We start from the raw sequence: 18,983 nt of genomic DNA, 5'->3' as shown, positions 1-18,983 counted from the left end.
GCCATGAGCGTTCAAATATTCCCACCAGTGGCTCTGCAACGATGTCGGCCAGTGCCTTCAGCACCCTTGGATGGAGCTCATCCGGGCCTGCCGACTTAAAGTTTTGGCAAGCCATTGAGGGCCGCATGATAAGCAACCAGGGGCAGATAAATATTCATTTTCTAAATTTTTTAGGGGCCCTGCGAGCTGGATACAATGGCCTGGTGGGCTGCATCCAACCCCCAGGCCACATTATGCCCACCACTGTTCTAGGGACTGCTCTGCCACAAGCAGTCCCACCATGGTGACCCAAAGCCCCAGCAGGGTGCAGTTCTCAGTCATACCTAGGACCTTTTAAAGACTAATGGAAACTGAGTTGCAAATCAATGATCGTATCATCAAGATCATATACACCTTGCACTGCAGACGTAAAAAGAAAGAAGCCCATAATTGGAAGGTTGCAGTCCAATTTGCAGGGCAGAACCCCCACCTGAGTCACTTACTTTAACAGTTTTCAGTTGGAGTTTACATATATGTGACTCCAGTCTGACTTCACATCAGTTTATAGGCCAAATCAATCTAGGATCTGCACCAGGTTCTTCTGGCACTGGCAGTTTTAGGAGTACCCTGGACTTAGAAAGGTTAGAGGAAAGGTTCAAGAGAAAAGAACAGCTGAGGTTTTATCTCCACTAACAGCCTTTCTGAGACAAAGACAATGTCCAAGGATATAGGCTGATTCAATACATCTCTACAGCTGCCTCTGCTAATAGGATTTCTGTTTCTTAAATCTGTTGCCCTGGGTTCAAATCTAAACAAATACCATTTCTTGCATTTCAGGAAATTTTCACTCACTGGATACAGATAGTATAGGAACATGCATATGATATATCCCTGTGCTGGGTTCATTTTCTACTCCAGTGGAAGTTTTGCTTGAATGAAATGTGTATCATCATGCCTCATAATATTTATCTTCATGAAGCATACTACCAGAAAAAAAAATATCCCTTGCTTTCCTTTAGCCAATGAAAGACAGTGGATGAAGCACATTTGCCCAACAGTTTTATTGATAAAAATGATAATATTGAAACATCAACTGAAGCCCATTTTCATTCCCACTTCCTCTCAGATGGCAGGGATACTGATATTTGACTCTGTATCTTTGGCTTCCAACTTACAATGTTTCAAGATCTACTACAGCTTTTCAAAACACAGCCTTGTTTAATCTAACCATTTATGGGGGTACAATCATACATAGATCAACAGAACTCCAGAAACCCTCTAACCACACCAAAACCCAGGCAATGATGCTGTTGTGTCTGAGCCATTTCCTAAGTCTCTGGCTGAACATTTTGCTTTTGATCCCCTAACTTTTATTTCTGAGTCACTTCACAGCCTATAAGAAAGCAAGGATCCCTTATTTAGCTAGACTTTAAAATATGCCTGTAGATAAAGAGAAATATTAACGTTATTTTTTTCTAAATCACGTCAACTCCCTCCTCCTTCCCTCACCTCTCCATTCCTACATAGAGCCAATTACAAACTGTCCCAGATGCAGTAAAATGGTTATTTTAAAGCACCATGTGTGTAGCAGGTGGAACAATTATTGTCATTACAAGTTAATAAAAATGTTCATGGACAAGCCAAGAATGTAGTCAAATTTAAACTGGCATTAACTAGCAACCTTTTGTACAGCTCACGTTTGGGTTTTGAAACAGCAGTTAAATTCTCTGCCCTATTCCTCACCTCTCACCAGGGCTGACTGCTGAGTGCTCATCTTTTTATTTACCAAATGGAATACCACATGTTTATAAAGGTTTAAGTCAGATTCATTGTTAGCATCAGAAGCTAAAGTTTGAAAAAGATACAGAGAAAGAAGGAAAGAAAGATAGAAAGAAAGAATTCTTTCTATGGATATTGTCAAAAAAGATTTAAATGAATTAGCCTTTAGTTTTCAGAACCAACTCAGCCAAATTGTAGTCACCTGGATATCTGCCTAAATTTTATCTGTCATGCAGGAAAAGTAACATGAAAACTAGATATCCTTCACCATTGTTTCTTGTACCTATGAGATTCTATGTTCTTGGCAATGTATCCCCTTGAGACAGAAGGACTACAAAAAGATCCGTTCCTGTCTAGCCTGAAGCTTGTTGCTTTCTACTTTATCTTGACAGCTTTAAAATCAAAGGGCTTCATGTTCAGCAGTGGCCAACAAAAGATGACTGTGAATTGAATTATATTTAGTGCATGCAAAAACAGCACATATGTTAAAACACTGAAACAGACAAAGAAAACATTTGAATGTTTCTCTTCTCCCAATATCTGTCTCACATAGTATGATTTATCTGTGAGCAAAAGCAGAGATCAGGTATCAGGTTCTGATTGATTCAATGCCTTGTGGCAAGAAGTCAGTAACAAAATGTGGACAAAGAATTTAAATGTGCCTATTTTAACAGGGACTTGGTTTGGCCATGTATGGAGATAAGAGACACCTGCAAATTTCACATGTGGGAACATTCTGAACACCTGCACCCAACTCGTTAGAGTTTCCAGTATTTGAATCTGGGGTTTTATTTTAGGTCCATGCTGAAGCATAAGGACTGTCAGAGCAAGACTTCAGTACCAAAACTATACTCTACACAATTCCTAAGTATAGTTGCTGTGTTAACAATAGTCTTGTAGGCAATTCTAAAATGAGTTCTCAGCTATGCACTAAAATATACTATAGAATATTAACAAAGCAAAAACCCTTCATATTAAAAATATTATTCCCAAATTATGTCTTTCTGTATAGTTTCTTAAAATTTAGCTTGCTGCTATTGAACAGAACCAAAGAGGAGGGTGAAGAAGAATCACATGAAAAAGGTGAAGAAAAGCATTGAACAAGCAGAAGTCAAATCAGCACACTGTTGCAAATTCAAGCTGCATTAAAAAATAAAGCACTGCAATGAGCATCAGTAAGCCACATTACTCAGGAGGATACGAAGAATAGCAACAAGCCAGCATGCCTTTTGTGAAATGAAAATAAAGAAACATTCATTTGAGGCTGACTGCAAGTCTCTACACATATGTAGCACTGATGGACAAGGGTGTTTTGTATGCTTTAATGGTGGTACGAAGAGTGGTTTTGTGTTTAAAGTCTGAGACTCAGGAGAGCCAGGCTCACTCTCCAATGGACTTCCTTGGCAACTTTGGGCTGAATTACCGAATCTCTTGGTCTCAATTGCCCATTGGTAGGATAGGGAATCTCTCCCCACCTTTGCCTATTTGCACTATAGACTCTTTGGGGCAGGGGACCATAGTGATTATCTTCTCTTGGTGTTTCCTGTGAATAGCTGTAAAGTGAAACTAAAAGTCACTACTACTAAGGCAATCAGATTTTCAATTTTTCCAGTTTTGATATGCCATACTTTTCAATTGTTTTGACACAGTGACTACAGGATGAGCTAGAGCAATCTCTCTTATCTATGAGGGGAAAGCTTAACTGTTCTCAACTTAATGTTGAAAGCTTTATCTTACCTAAGCAATCAGTGCTTGAATGCATCGCCAGGGAAATGAAATCACATGCAGTCCTTCTATCAGAAACACATAAACAGCAGCTGTGGAAAGTGAAGATTTCAAGCTACAGCCTTGCAGACTGTAGCCAGCAGGATACATTGCTTTGCTACTTTTATTAAAAATGACCTGCTATATTTTACTGAGGGATATTACACTTCCTATGGCACATCCACACAAGCATACACATGCAGTTTGCAATGTCACAAACCTGTCACAAAACTGCATTGCAACCATTCGCCATGCTCCAAATTTGCTTCCAGGAACTCCCAGTATCAAAAAACCCACAAAACTCCCACAAAAGAGCAGTGTGGCTGGAGGCAACTGGAGGCTGGGTCCTCCAGGGAGAGGCTATGGCCGCCAGCCAGAGTGTCTCCACTACTTTAGGTGTCCCCCAGTTCTTCCAGTATGCTGGGAGCTGGGAGGAGCGGGGAAATGTTTGTTTCCAAGAAATGGGACATTTTGCCCCACACCAAACCCCATGTGTGGGGGCATGCACAGTGGCAAAAAGCAGTGGAACAAATTTGTGCCTCTGCTATTTTTGCCATGGCAAATGCACGCCCCTGCATGTGGGAACATGCCCCTAGAGTGCAGTAGAATGGAGCACTGTCCTGGTCAATGGCATACTCATCATCAACATATACAAGCCACCCTCTGCTGTGTTGTCAGTCACATCCTTGCCTGTTTATAACCAGATAAGCTTATATGCAAGTGACTTCAATTGTCAACATCAAGATTGGGGATACACCATCAACAGAAGCAATGGAGACAATCTTTGCCTCTGAGCAAGCCTAAATGATATAGCCCTCATATATGACACAAAAGAACCATGTACCTACCACTCCAGACATTGCAACATTCAGACAAACCCAGATCTTGCCTGGTGGAAGGGCAACTTGAGTAAAATACCGATAAGAAAGGTATTTGACAAGTTTCTATCATCTCAGCATAGACCATCGCTCATCAGCATTGACAGTATGATTTTTCAGCTCACACCAATCAAACTAGCCCCAAAATGGAACTTTTGGAAGGTGGTTTGGCAGAAATATCAAAAGCTGAACAACAAGAGAGCAAACCAGTAAGAGGATCCATCAGAAAGCAAAACTGATCAAGGTTACAGTACATTTACAAACTTCCTATTTTGAAATAGCCAAACTTGGCATACCTAGAGGCTATAGAAGTCATTATGTGCCATGCTGGGATGAACAGTTGAGCAGCTCTTTAACATCATCAAGCAATGCAATGATCCTGCAACCATAAAAAGAACTACAGAGCAGCTGGCTACCACATTGAGCAATATCAAAAAGGAGAGGTGGATCACTACCATAGAAGGACTGGATATGACTCACTTGAATAGACTAGTATGATACACCATTAACTGCCTTACAGGCAAAGGCACAAAAAATTACATTGCCCTGTGTCAGCAAACTCCAACATAAAAACATTGTGCAACAATAGTAAGTAACCCAAATAAGCAACACACAGAAATGATCAGACATCTGACTCACAAGCAACTTAAATAACCCTACGTCAACCTTAATTTGATTGCCCCCCTTCTCCAATAATGAGTTTGACATAGCTATTAAAGTGATCAAGGCTGGGAAGGCTGCTGGACCAGATAAGATATTCCCAGAATTTGCCATCAAGCTTGGAACCACAATCAGAAGTTGGCTTCAAAAATTCATGTATAAATGCCTAGAAAGTAACAGACTTCCAAAAATCATTGCTATCCTGAAATCCAGTAAACCACCACAGAATCCAAAGAGCTACTGACCTATCTCACTACTCTGTGTTACATACAAACTCATGGAGTGCACAATCCTGAATAGAATAGAGAACACCAATTCCCAGGTCCCAAAAGAACAAGCTGGCTTTCAGGAAAAGCAGTGTACCACTGACCAAGTTACATTACTTACATCTGGAATAGGAAATGTATTTGAAATGAGGCAGAAAACAGGTGCAGCCTTTATCAAACTTACAACTGCCTATGACACTGTTTGACATTAAGGCCTCAAATATATACTGCAATCCATGATATCTGACTGTAAGCTATGCACTTTCAACTTGAACATGATCTCCAGCAGGGTATTCCAATTCACTACTAGCCAAGGAGAGAAAAAGCAGAGTACAAACTCTGAAGAATAGAGTCCCCCCCGCCCCCCAAATCAGTGCTAGCACCAGTACTTTTTTATGTATATATCTCAAACTTCCCGCATACAACATCCAAGTGATACATATCCACTGACGATGTCACTATAGTAGCCCAAGGAATAGATGTGGCAGAACTGTAAAAGACACTAGGTACTGACATGAAACTCATCGCTGCCTATCTCCACTTAAAACTGGGCATCAATAAAGTAATATCATCACTCTTCTACCTGGATAATCGTCAAGCCAAGAGCACACTGAATATTAGAGTAGCCAAGCACAATCTTCTCCAAGAGCATACCCCAACCTATCTAGAAGTCACATTAGACCATTTCCTCACCTATCAACACCACATTCAGTAGGTCTGCAGCAAAGCCTCTGCCTTAAAGCATTTAGCCGGCACTTGCACTTGTAATGGTATATGCACCAGCAAAATATTGTGCTCCTGTATAGTCCAGAAGCTGTCACACTAAAAAGCTGACATTGTTCTTAACTGTGTGCTGAGTGTAACTGGCTACACAACTTACACACACAGATGTACTTCCTGTACTCTCAAGTATTAGACCAAGTGACATAAGAAGAAAGGCGGTAACATCATTACTGGCAACAGAAGCAAGAGATGATGAAAATCACCTGCTCCATCAACTGTTAACTGAAGATGGAAGCTGAAGTGTGCATCTACAAGAGACAGGTTAATGCACATTAACCTAATTTAATGCACATTGTGGTCACGCTTCTATATGTGTGTACCTTTAATGAGCATTAAAATGGTGAAATGAGACTAATTGCACCTAAATTTGATAGTTGCAAATGCAGGCATCAAATTTAGGTGTTATTAGTTAAAGTGCATTAACGCATGTCTAGACATGACCCAGCACTAACTTTTAGTGCTGGGTCTGCTCAGCCACTAGAGGCACCTGGCAGGGCTGCAGGCACTTGGCACTAACTTTAATGCCAATACTAGGTATTAAAAATGATGCATGTAGACACCTTCCAGAAATCACTTAATGTGCATTAGCTTAATGTACATGACATTTAGTCACACTTAAATGCATGTGTAGATGTGCCCTAAGAGGCTTAAAGGGCATAAACCATTTCTACATGAAGCCCACAAGCTCCTGGAAGAGATTGGGGTTGCTGAACCAAACCTATGGGTAGTAATAGAGTGGGCCAACTGCTGGGAAATGTCAGACCTGTTTCTACAGTGTTTTATGCCAACAACAAATGAGTCTTTCATTGGGCATGACCTGGACAGAGAAGCATAGGTCAAGCACAGCAAACTGAGATCTGGGTACAGACACTTCAAAACAACACTTCATAAGATGAACATCTTGGACAGCCTGCTGTATGAGTGCGGAGTCCAACAAACAGCAAAGCATTTAATCGAAAGCTGCAACTCTACATATGCCCAAACAGGGTAGCTGGAATGTCCACATTGAGCGATAATACCAGAGTGGCTCATAGTTTTGGAACTTGATACCTGATGCTATACAAAGGAAGAAGGGGCAGGGACTGTCCCTGTAGGAACACAGCCTAGTGCAATGGTGTCTTGAAATTAACCGGGGCTACTAAATTCTGCTGTAATATAAACAACAGAAATAAGGATAACAGCTGCAAAGAAAGACAGAAAGCAGGGCAGGGTGGCATCTGCGAGACTAACTCGTTCAAACTATACATAAACTTTCATAGTTGACTGCCTATTTTAATCAGGTGCTATGACTTCAGACTAACCCAGATAAATACCACTCTCAACAACAAGAAAAGATTGCTAAGATTGTAAGTGCAATATAAAACAGTAAAATACTTCTGGGGAAAATGAGCGGTCAATTTACATACTTTTGGCCTGATTCCTTCCAATCTGTCTGAGATTTGCACTTGTACTATACTCTGATGGTTTATTTTCCTCAAACTACCTTTGCAGCTAAGAATGATATTGATCAGTAAAATGGCACAACACCATCTCCGCTTCACATCCCATCCATAGTTTAATACAGGAAGAAATTATTAAATATGTTTTTACTATAATAACTGAGAAATCTTACAGGGTATATTTTAAAAATACATCCCATTACAAAGCCTTCCCCAGGTCTCTCGGTTGCCTGCCAGTGAATGCATCAAGTTTCTTTCAGTATTCTGTATCTGTCCAGTTCTCTGTTGATTTTGCTTGCTACTCCTACTCATTCAAAACCAACCTTTCATGGATTGAATTCACCTAGTTTGTCTTGCAGGAGTAAATGTCTAGCAGTGTAGAAGCTTTGCTGATATCAGAACAAGTAAGTTTTCATTCTACAGAGATGACCACCACATAACCTGTTTATTTGGGTTATATACTGGACTGTGAATTTGATCCTTACTTCCATTTCTTTCATGGCTCATCCTAAGAAAGGATATGATCCAGCAAATTGCTGCTCAGCACTGTAAAATCCTACTGAATTTACTGTAATGTGAGAAACAAAGAATCATAGAGAAGTAGGATTGGCAGGGACCTCAGAAGGTTGTCAAGTCCAACCCTCTGCTCAAGACAGGTACATGCCTGTCCAAACTATCCCATACACATGCTTGTCTAACCTTTTTCAAAACCGCCACAAACCCATTGCACATCTACAAGGACCCAGAACACTAAGACCATTCTGACAACTGCAGGTAAAGCAGTGGGGTGAGGGCACTGTCGACGTCCTGCCACTGTGGCAAGGGACAAATATTAAAAAGCCGAAGCCTGAATTGATTCAATCTTTGCAGGTTGGTCTAACCTATAGAGATTGAACTGATGTGCAAGTTGTTCATTTTTGATTCAGGAAACACAGGCACATATCTGCAGTGGCTCAGCCTAGAAGCTGGGGGGTGGGGGTGCTAGAGCAACCCCTCCCTTCCCTTTCAAAGTGCTGAGATGGGGGTGGGGGGTGCCTGGCAGGATGCTATGATTAGAAAGGGTTTTAAACCCCAACCCTGGCATGCACAGCCTCAGCCAGGGTGTGCCTGGAGGGGGAGGGGGAAGCAGCCCTTGCCAGGCTTTTCCCCACTCACTGCTCAAAGGCCAGGGAGTCTTCCAGACCCCGGCCCCTGTGAGGCAAAGTTGGGGAGGGAAGGGAGGACTGCTTGTGTGGAGTGCATGCATCTGTTGATGATACTGAGCTTTTCAATTTCCCTCCTTCATCATAGTGTCTGCAGCAAACTGATGCCATCCACAGGTCCCATGCATTGCAAACCAGGTTATTTCTCACACGTCTGTCTGTCTCCTCTTGAACATTGTTGATTTTGGCTTTCAAAGCAAGCAAGCCAGTAGCCAGCAGGGAGCTTATCAGCCCATCAAGAAAACAAGACTCTCTCTTATTAGTTCAAGCTCTTCTTAAACAGCTTTTCCCAAGGCATTTGCAAAGAAGAATGGAGGGACATTACCAGTTGACCAGTTTATTAGTTCCAAAAAGCCCTAAGTGGACACTGTTCTGTCTGCCTTTTTGCAGTGAAACTGGAAACATACATACATAGATACCTGTCAGCATTCAGCAGCATGGAGGTAGCATGGCCAGATGGCAGCTGGGGTCCATGCTGCTGGGGTCCTTGCTGTGGGAGAGGGGGGATCCCTGCTTGAGCAGTGAGTGAGGATAGAATGGGGCAGGGGGAAGCCAGGCAGGTGCTGCTGTGTCTGTAGTCTCCACCTCCTCCTTCTCAGCCAGCTGGAGCTCTGGCTAGGGAGGAGAGGGGGCAGGGCCAGCTCTGCTCTCTGGAGCAGACAGCCCAGCCCAGGGCTGAAAAGCATGCTGGGATTCTGGGGGACTCTGATTTAACTTAAACCAGGAAGGGATCTGGGACAAACATTCCATAAACTGGTTTGACCCAAATCAGTTAAGTCTGATACTACATTCAACCAGGTTCATCTTAAACTAGTTTCAGCCATTTTAAAACTGGTTTACGTGTACTGAACTTATGTTCTGTTACACGTTTAAACCAGTTTCTGATCACTTAAACCAGTTTATGTGTAACTTCTGTCCGTAGCCTGCAAGTTTATTAAAACATGCTCAAGAAATCCAAGGAAAAAGACTACAACCTGTTGCTACAAAACTCCCTGTGGTTTGGATCAGCTGTGAAATAAAATTCCTTCCTCATCCCAAATGTGGTGATCAGTCTGACCCTGAGTGATGGGGCAACACACTCAACCAGGAACCTAAGGCCTTTATTTAGTTCTAGCAGGAGCACTGGGACACTCCAGTTAAAGTCCCTCACTTTGGCTGTAGCGAATACCTAATGCTTCTGAGGAAGGCAAACCTCTTCTCACCCCAACACTTATAGCAACAGGAGGGGGAAAAAATTCCTTCTTGGCCCCATGTGGCCACCAGCAAAGCCCAGAAGCATGGGGGAAAAACAAACACCCTATACTCTGTTCTGCAACTTGAGGATACCAAACAACTCTATGCATCACACACACTTTCTGGCATCCTTTCCCTTCCATAAACTTATTAATCTCCTTTTGAGGTTGTTTAGTCATTTACAGGATCAGGCCCATATTAATTAACTATCCATTTGGTTTCTCATCTAATATCTCATGAATCCCTTTAAGAAATTGCAGATAATGCATCCAGTTTGCTTGCTTAGCTGGCTGGGGTGGTTCTGTTAATAGACAGGATCAGCTAAGCTTGGAGCCCTTAAAATGTCTTCCTTTATTGCAGGGTATTTCCTAATCTGTGTGGTAAATCCCACTGAAGTTCCTGTAAAATGAAAGGTACTTCCTTCAGGCAGGACAGGGAATTTTAAAACTTCAGGACTGACAGAAGAAATCTAACCTTCAGTTAAGATACAGCAGGGTTTTTCCCAAAGTGCTTAACTAAAGGATATCCACACCACACTTTTATTTTTCATCCTTCTTTGACCTTTAATTTCATGTAAGTTCCCAAAGTAAGCAATTTTAGCTGTGTTTTTTTCTCAGCTTCTCCCATTTTGGGTAACAAACACAAAGACTATTTTGTGACTACACACCCCCTTCTTTCTTAAAATCTCATAGCAAGGGAAAAATGGCTGTTAGTTTAAACAACTTAGAACTACAGTTTTGTGCCCATTGAGGTACTTATTTATCCACCAATTTCAATTCTTGCCTGTTTTTATATTTAAAATTATAGCTTTTCCAAGTTCATGTAAACTTCTAGGTAAGAGGGTGGCTCTTTTACAAAAACCTGCTTCCAAATCACTAAAAATAATTCATTCCTGTTTATATTTTCTTCTCATGGAGTGTAAGGCTATGATATGTACACTTATAACTCATTCCTTTCTTTATTTAACTATTTAATTGTTAATGTTTCAAAATATTATGTGAATGTTTTGCTGGTGAATGGAACTGGACTGAAAGCCTGGAAAAAAGTCCTCTGCTTATCTACACAACAGGCATAGAATGAAGGGCAGTGAAGTGAACTTCACCATCATATTCTGCTATTGTGCATTAACCTTTAGCAGGAAGTACCACCACTAGGGCTGGGGCAGAAATTACACATAAATCATTATAAGTGACCAGAAACCAGTTCAAAACTGTAACACAACAGAAGTTCAGTACACATAAATCACTTTCAAAATGGCCAAGACAGGACTTCGGGCATATTGTGGTTTAAGATAAACCTGGATGGATGCAGTATCAGACTTAATTGATTTAAGTTAGATCGGTTTATTGAACTTCTGCCCCAGATCCCCTCCAGATTCAAGTTAACTCACAGTCCCCCATCATCCCAGGATTTTTTTCACCTCCCCCACAAACCCCACCTTGCACGGTGGGCAGGCTAGCCTTGGCCCATGCTGTCCGCTTCAACCATGCAGGGAGGCATGCTCTAGCACCCCCAGCTTCTGGCCTGGGCCACTGCAGACATGTGGCTGCATTCCCAGAATCGAGAGTGCATGTCTGTTCACTTGCTTATCGGTTCAATCTTTAGACTAACCTGCAAAGATTGAATCAATTCAGCCTTGGGCTTTTTGACTGCCTGTACTTAGCTTAGAGGGTTAGATGATAATTAAGTCTGAATCAAACATTCAGTGACCATTCTGGTAAGGATGGCAACCAGAGCCTGAATCAGTTCCAGTTCATAAAGTAGGTTTTGTGATGTCAACACACCTCCTGAAACATAGGTTTAGGCCACCCAGTTCATTTCAGTTAAGGCCAATGAAAACCCATCACATAGTGACACTTATCTGAAAACCCATCACATAGTGACACTGCTAATGCTATGAACAGGTGACCGAGACCTAGACTCTTTCTCTCCTGTTTCAGAACTTGATACAGCAACTTTCCTACAGCAAGAGATACAGCTCGTACTTCCTTTAATTAAGTTTAACTTCGGTATTGTACAAGTGTCTGAGTTAGTTTCTCACTGTTGAGTAGGGCGCAAGGGGTTAGAGCAGTGGTTCTCAACCTTTTTAGACTCAAGGAACCTTTTGTTAGGCACAAGGCACTCCTTGGAAAATGCCATCTCTTAGTTTTCACTCATTTTTTGACAACTGAAAAATAATACAGCAAATTTTCTATTGCAAAAAAACTCTGAAAGATCATAATAGGTCAGAATTCTTTTAACACTACAGATTTTTATTTGAAACTGTTTGTTTTATCTTGTAAATCATGTCTGCTTGCTTAAGATTGTGTGGCATTCTGCAGCACCCCAAAAAGATTTCAAGGTACCCCAAGATGCTGCAACACCCTGGTTGAAAATCACGGGACTAGAGATAATAATATGAAAACAGTTGTTTCAGTTTTAATAACTTTTGATTACCAGTCTAGGTACAGTAGACACAGAACTTGTCTGCCCTACCTGTTACCTATTTGAAAATTGAACTAGTGCAATGATACTCCCAGAGCAAACTTAACTTTGGTTTGGCATGAGGTACAATGTAATTCATGAGTTGGCACTCTCTGAAAGTTCCCCTTGCCTTGTTATTTCCTTCCAAGAATGTTTAAAAAAAGAGAGAGAAAGAATATTTTCCATTTTTAAATTGCTCTTTACTCTGCAAAGTGTAATAGCCTTTATATACAAAAATATATCTTCAGTGAACACAGCACATGATGTACTGATAAATTAAAAATGACTAAGGTGGCAGCAGTCTGTTTCAAGGAATATATCATACTAGATGTAACTCACAAGAATACAGGTTCTTTCCCCTCATTAAATCAGTCTTAAATGTCTATTTCTGAAGGGCATATTGTGGATTTTTAATGTAAGTTATTATCCTTTGAGGCTCAAGTTGACACACAGTTAAGTGATTTTTGAAATCAAGTCTTTGGTGCCTAAATACTGTTTCATCTAGTTCAGAACTGTTGTTACTATGACATTTCACCATAAAATTAAAATTTTAATAGGGTTACACTAATCTCAGTATTTGTCCACTTCATGAAAGCCAATTTCAGTCCTCTCTGCAGTCCATAAAACATTCTGGGTGAGTGTTCATTACGTTAACTTGTCATTTGCTCAGTAAGGTGAGTTATTTAGCATTGTATGCATACCAAATGCGCATAAACTATAATAGACAGGACCAACACCTTCTCAGAAGGGACACTTATTGACATGTGTGGACAGTAGCAGCAGGCCTTGCATTTTCACTTCAACTACTACTTAAAAGTGACGCTGTCAGAAAGGAAACACCTACTGTGTGCCTTCACTTGCCTTCTGATCCCTTATTAGTTAACCCTGAAGTGAATATGTATACAGCTTTAATCCCTAGTGTGTATCTGAACCAGGGGAAATCTGGAATTAATTTTGAAGTATTTTGGTTACTAATGCAGCTGTTACAAGTGTTTGATTTGGCAAGGGAACAGAAAAGGCACTGCATACCAATTTCGTGAGCCACTGTAAAAGCTGCATGGAGGCCGTCATCTTCAATCACTGCACAGCTGCGCTCAGGGGAGCATATGGTCCCAACGTCTGCCATTCCCAGAGTATCACATGAATGATGCCCGCATAAATCCTGCCCAGAAAGGGAAAAAAGAAATCATTAATATTATTGTTATACACATAGGCAACAAGAAGCTGAAGTCAGCATCCCTCTGCAAACAGCATGGCCAGGATAATAATAATAATACAAGTAATATTATACTTTGAACTTAAATCTAAGAATCACAAAGCCTTATAAAAGCAAGATGACCAAATGGGAGTCTTTGAATTTACTTTAACGGTAATTGAATAAGGCCTGTAATTAATTACAATCATTTATGTGTGTACTGTTGAGGCTCTAACTGACATCAGGGGCTCAATTTGTTTAATGCCATACATGCACTGTAGAACAAAACAGTCACAGTCGCCAGCTAAAGATCTAATCATCCAAATAGATAAAACAGATCAAAGGTATTTGAACCTTTCTACAGATGTAGAATGAGCGCACACACGGAGAGACCAGGGATCACACAGGCAAGATTTAAATGAAGAGATTCTGTATCCCAGTTCAGTGCCTTTTCCACAAAAACATCCTTCCTCTCTAATGGTACCTTTCATATACTTGTACCCAAAGAAATGAGATAATGTTCAATATCTCTTTTGCAATGGGGTCTGTACTCTGAGACTCTGATTCACCCCATTTTAGAGATGAGGAAACTGAATGCAAATGATTCAGTTATTTTTCCAAGGTCCATCGTGGGGTTGTGGATTCTGCATACCTCCTAAATGTGATATGCAAAAATGAGACAATCTCTAAAATTTAAGAGAGATTATCATGTTTGCAATTCTTGGATACAGGAAATGATCAGAACTCTAAAATAAAATTTTGCTTAGTTATACAATATAAAAATCATGAGCCAATGTTATTTTTTTCAGTACTTCCACTTTCACATATAAACATTCATTTTATAGGGACTAGGCACATATGTGTGTACTTGGCTTGATTCAAAATTCAATAAAATTCATAGAAGAATTCTTATTAAGATGTCAGTGGGCTTTGAATCAGGCTTTTATTAATTTCACATAATAGATAGATAGATAGATAGATAGATAGATAGATAGAGACTGCTACGTTTTTCAGAAAACTTAGTATACTGGTATGTGCAAATTGCAGCTAGACTGCCCTGTGCTACATTGATATGGAGAGAGTTAAAAGTGAAAATACCAGTCATACCCATTCTGCAATCTGTTTAACATTGTAGCATAGTTGAATGAATGTCATTTCAAAACAAAACTGTATTGTTATAAATACCTACAAAGGCATGTCTATGCTATTCTATACATAAAAAGGGCTTAGTCTGTCTGTGTGTGTCTGTCTGTCCATAATGCTCCTGGGGGGTGTGGCTCCTGGCAGGGCATGGCTCCATCCAGTGCTATGTGCAGGGCGAACTGCCCATCAAGAATGATGGTGGGGATGGAGTACTGCCATGATGGTGGGGACAGAAGTGAAGGAGAGGGGGGAAGAGGGGTGGCATGGGGCTGGACACGGAGGTGCGGTGGGAATGATGGTGGGGATGGAGCGCTGCCATGATGGTGGGGACAGAGGGGATAGTGTGTGGGGGTGAAGTCAGTGCCACTGGTCTCACCGCCTCCGGCCCTGCTCCTTGAAGGTGGCGGCGGCGCGGGGTGGTGGTGGTGTGGCACTGGCCTTGTCCCCCCTCCATCCCTGCCATCATTTTTGATGGGCAATTCACTAGTACTTCACAATGATAGTTTGAGTCTACCATTCAAACTGCATTCCTTCATTCAGATTTCCATTTAAATTGCCCTATTTTTAGGAAGCCTTTTATGATTAATCTATCTAGATAATAAAATAATGGTCTGCATATAGCTGTTAGACATATACATTCAATAGCTCACTAGTAAGTGCCAGTTCTCACTGAAGTTAATAGAAAGTTCAACATATCAAGCTCATAAAGCAGAAGATTGGACATTTTTTTTGCTGTATTTTTTTTTTAATTATTAAGGGTTTTTTAATATAAATAAATAAATTGCCAGGATTACGGTAGTGAATTTAGCGTTCCAGGGTCAGTGCCTTCATTTCCATTAATCTAAGCACTGGGGACTTTTCTTTTTCCTGTTTACTGAGGGTAGCAAGTGCCTTGGTGGTGATCTTTTAGCCTAGTTAACATGTTAGCAGCGCTCATTAAATTCCTAGAGCATTCTCATGGGCTATGAACAGATGTTGCATTTGTTTCAGGAGATGTTGCATTTGTCTCATCATTCAGATGTCCACATCTTTGTCCTGAGTTAAACCCTAAACACGCTCACAGGATAAGAAGTGCTAACATTTTGTCTTGGGACATTGTGAAACACGTTTGAACTATTATCCCAGGACTGCATCATTGAATCAATGTCAGAAAAGTGTCTGGCAGACAAGGTTCTTTGGGCAAATGTGATATCTTTTATTAGACCAGCTAGTTGGAAAATTGTTTTTTGCAAGCTTTCAGGCACAAAAAACCTTCTTTAGGCATAGGGGGAGTCTGCTGGTGTTATATGTTCTCCATGACGGAATCAAAGCCAAAATGTAAAATGTAGGTCTGTGAAAATGCAAATGAGTGGCTGTGAGGATCAGAGGGAATGGTAGACAATAGGTGTCAGACGGTGGGGAGGGGGCCAAGGAGGGAATGTTGAGCAGGTGATAGAATGTATCTGGTGAAATGTAGAGAGGTTAGCTGGCTGGCAGGTGGCAGGCAGGTTATAATGTGTCATAAATCCAATGTCTATATTTAGTCCATGATTTTTTTTTTTATCCAGTAGTGTTTTGTAAATTCCCTTTGAGATTAGAATTGAGAGACTGGAGAGAGAGTGGTTGTCTTGTGAGAAACTGGCTTCCACATATAATTGGGTATTCCTGTCTTTGATCGATTTTTGGTGGACGTTCATTCTGGTATGCAGCTGTTGTTTGGTTCCTCCTACATATTTTCTATCTGGAAATTTAGTGCACTAGATGAATCTTCTTAAAGAGAATCTTAAATTCTTAAAGAGATCTTTCTACAACTACCCATCCTAGCCTTTAAACAAGCATCAAACCTCACAAACCTCATCACCAGAAGCAAACTTCCTATGGCTCAAAGAACACCGAATGGATCCAGACCATGCCAGGATAAGAAATGTAAAACCTGTCACCGGATCTCCACCACTCCCACATAACTATATCCCACAATAGAATCATCACTAGTCCTGGATCTTACACCTACACCGACACCTCCAGAAATGTTATATATCTCATCCAGTGCCCTGATAGAAAATATGTGGGAGAAACCAAACAACTGCGTACCAGAATGAACACACATTGAAATGTATTGAAGACAAAAATACCCAATTACCTGTGAGGGCACACTTCTCACAAGGCAATCACTCTCCAGTCTCTTAGTTTCAATACTCAAAGGGAATTTACAAAACACCTTTCATAGATGAGCCTATGAACTTCACTTCATAAATCTACTGGATACAAAAAAATAATGGACTAAATATAGACATAAGAGTTAGGAAACATTATAACCTGCCTGCCATTTGATAACCCCAAGTAACCTGTCTGCATTTTACCAGCTACATTCTGTCACCAGTTCAACATTCTTCCTCTGCCCCCCGGCTCCACCTACCTGTCTCACAACTATTGTCTGTCTCCCATTCCCTCTGATCTTCACTGCCACACATTTGCCTTTTCACATACTTGCATTTTGCATATTGGCTTTGATTCCACTATGGAGAACACATAACACCAGCAGACTCTCCCTATGCCTGAAGTGTTTGTGTCTGAAAGCTTGCAAAGAACAATTTTTCCAACTACTTAGTCAGTCTAACAAAATATATCACATTTACCCAAAGAACCTTGTCTGCCTATGTCCTTATACCACCACGGCTGCAACCAACAGCCCTAAAGAAAAGTGTCAGTGCATTCAGCCATTCATTAAACCCCAACTGGAAAGGCAATGTATATACAGGGTGATCCTGGGACTTTTCTGTGGACAAATGCAGGCACAACTTGTCTGTGAACAAATTCAATGTCTGTTCCTAGTCTTAGGCTTACATCAAATAACTTGTTTATATATCACCTCTAAATTTAGCCTATTGAGTTCATACATTTGTCTTACATACACAAATTTTACCACTTTAAACATGCTAACCATACTATACTAGGTAAAGCGCACCAACTGCAGTTGAATCTTGCTCAGTATAAAGGTGCCCAAGAGCTAGTCTTACAGAAATTGTAATAAACTGTACTGGAATTAGGCACTTTTACACATGCTCTGAGAAATGCTCTAATTAAAGTGCCTCCACATCCCATGTATCAGTGTCTCTGCACTTAAAAATGGTGGTGGGGCACTTGAACTAAAGCTCATTTGATGAGGTTTAGTTCAAGTCCCCCCGCCACCATTTTTAAGTGGGGGGATACTGATACATGAAATGCAGGAGGCTGCTGGATTGCAGTAATTGCTATGCTCTAGCAGACTTGATTAATCAAATTTGTTCTGATGCGCTGCAATTCCAGTGCATTGCAGCAGCCTCTGCGCTCATGTACAGGCACCCATTTATACTAGTTTAACGGCATTCATACAAGTAGTTGAACCATTATAACTAACCAAAACAGTAAAAAAATGTATGTACACCACGCTTAAAGGTGATAGTTTGAGGTGATGAAAGCTATATCTTACATTCTGAGAAGGGCAGAGGAAAAGTGAAAATTACAATAACTATAGCCTGGCTTATAAACAGATTTTGCATGCTATTTTTGTTAGGGGTGTAATTTCTTTCAATATAGTCATATTGGTAGTACTCCTATTGTAGACAGAGTTATGTAGCATGAAGGTATTTTATAATAGTATATCTTATTACTCCTCTCTAACAGGAATAATCGGTACCACTCTTTACACATTTACATAGAAATAACTCTATCTACATTAGGAGGCTGTACTGCTTTATAAGTAGACAAGCCTTTAGGGCTCCTTAGAATCACTTCTGAAACAGTTTTCAGAAGTTAAATTGTTCTTTAACCCTGTATTTCTTGACAGAGATGTTAACTACAAGACTTCCCTTGATAAATCCTGCCTGAACTGAAATGATGCAGAGGGATGGTGCCATGTTATTTCCATTAATGTCAAGAGTGTTTGCTACAATATATTAGCATACTGTTTTAAATATATATGGTGTCGCAGAGCACCTCGGTGCTCTGCTCCTAGAGAGGAGAAACTGCCAGGGAGAGAGACAGAGCACTGGCAGGTCATAACGAGCCCAGCTGAGTGTTGCCAGGGTAACGAGCCCAGCTGCGGGTTGCCGGGGCAACTAAGGAGAGCCAGCTGCCTGTAGGAGGCAGGGCCTGGCCCTTATAAAGCCCAGGGCTGAGACCAGGCTGGTAGTTCCCTGCCAGCAGCTAGAGGGGCAGGAGCTAGGAGGCGAGTGATGTAG

The 18,983-nt window shown here is 40.9% G+C and overlaps 1 protein-coding gene across 1 annotated transcript in view; it reads right to left on the bottom strand.

Annotated features, from left to right (window-relative positions):
* The window catches only part of ADAMTS5 (ADAM metallopeptidase with thrombospondin type 1 motif 5), a 72,165-nt gene that overhangs the window by 42,932 nt on the left and 10,250 nt on the right, over positions 1-18,983 (bottom strand). Inside the window, 1 exon segment of the mRNA XM_025201337.1 lies at positions 13,476-13,608. Within this exon segment, the coding sequence (XP_025057122.1) occupies positions 13,476-13,608 (133 nt within the window).

This window comes from Alligator sinensis, unplaced genomic scaffold (genome assembly GCF_000455745.1).
Source record: "Alligator sinensis unplaced genomic scaffold, ASM45574v1 scaffold373_1, whole genome shotgun sequence".
Classification (NCBI taxonomy): domain Eukaryota; kingdom Metazoa; phylum Chordata; order Crocodylia; family Alligatoridae; genus Alligator; species Alligator sinensis.
Note: the sequence above shows the minus strand (reverse complement) of the source record. Positions and strands in the feature narration are given on the sequence as shown.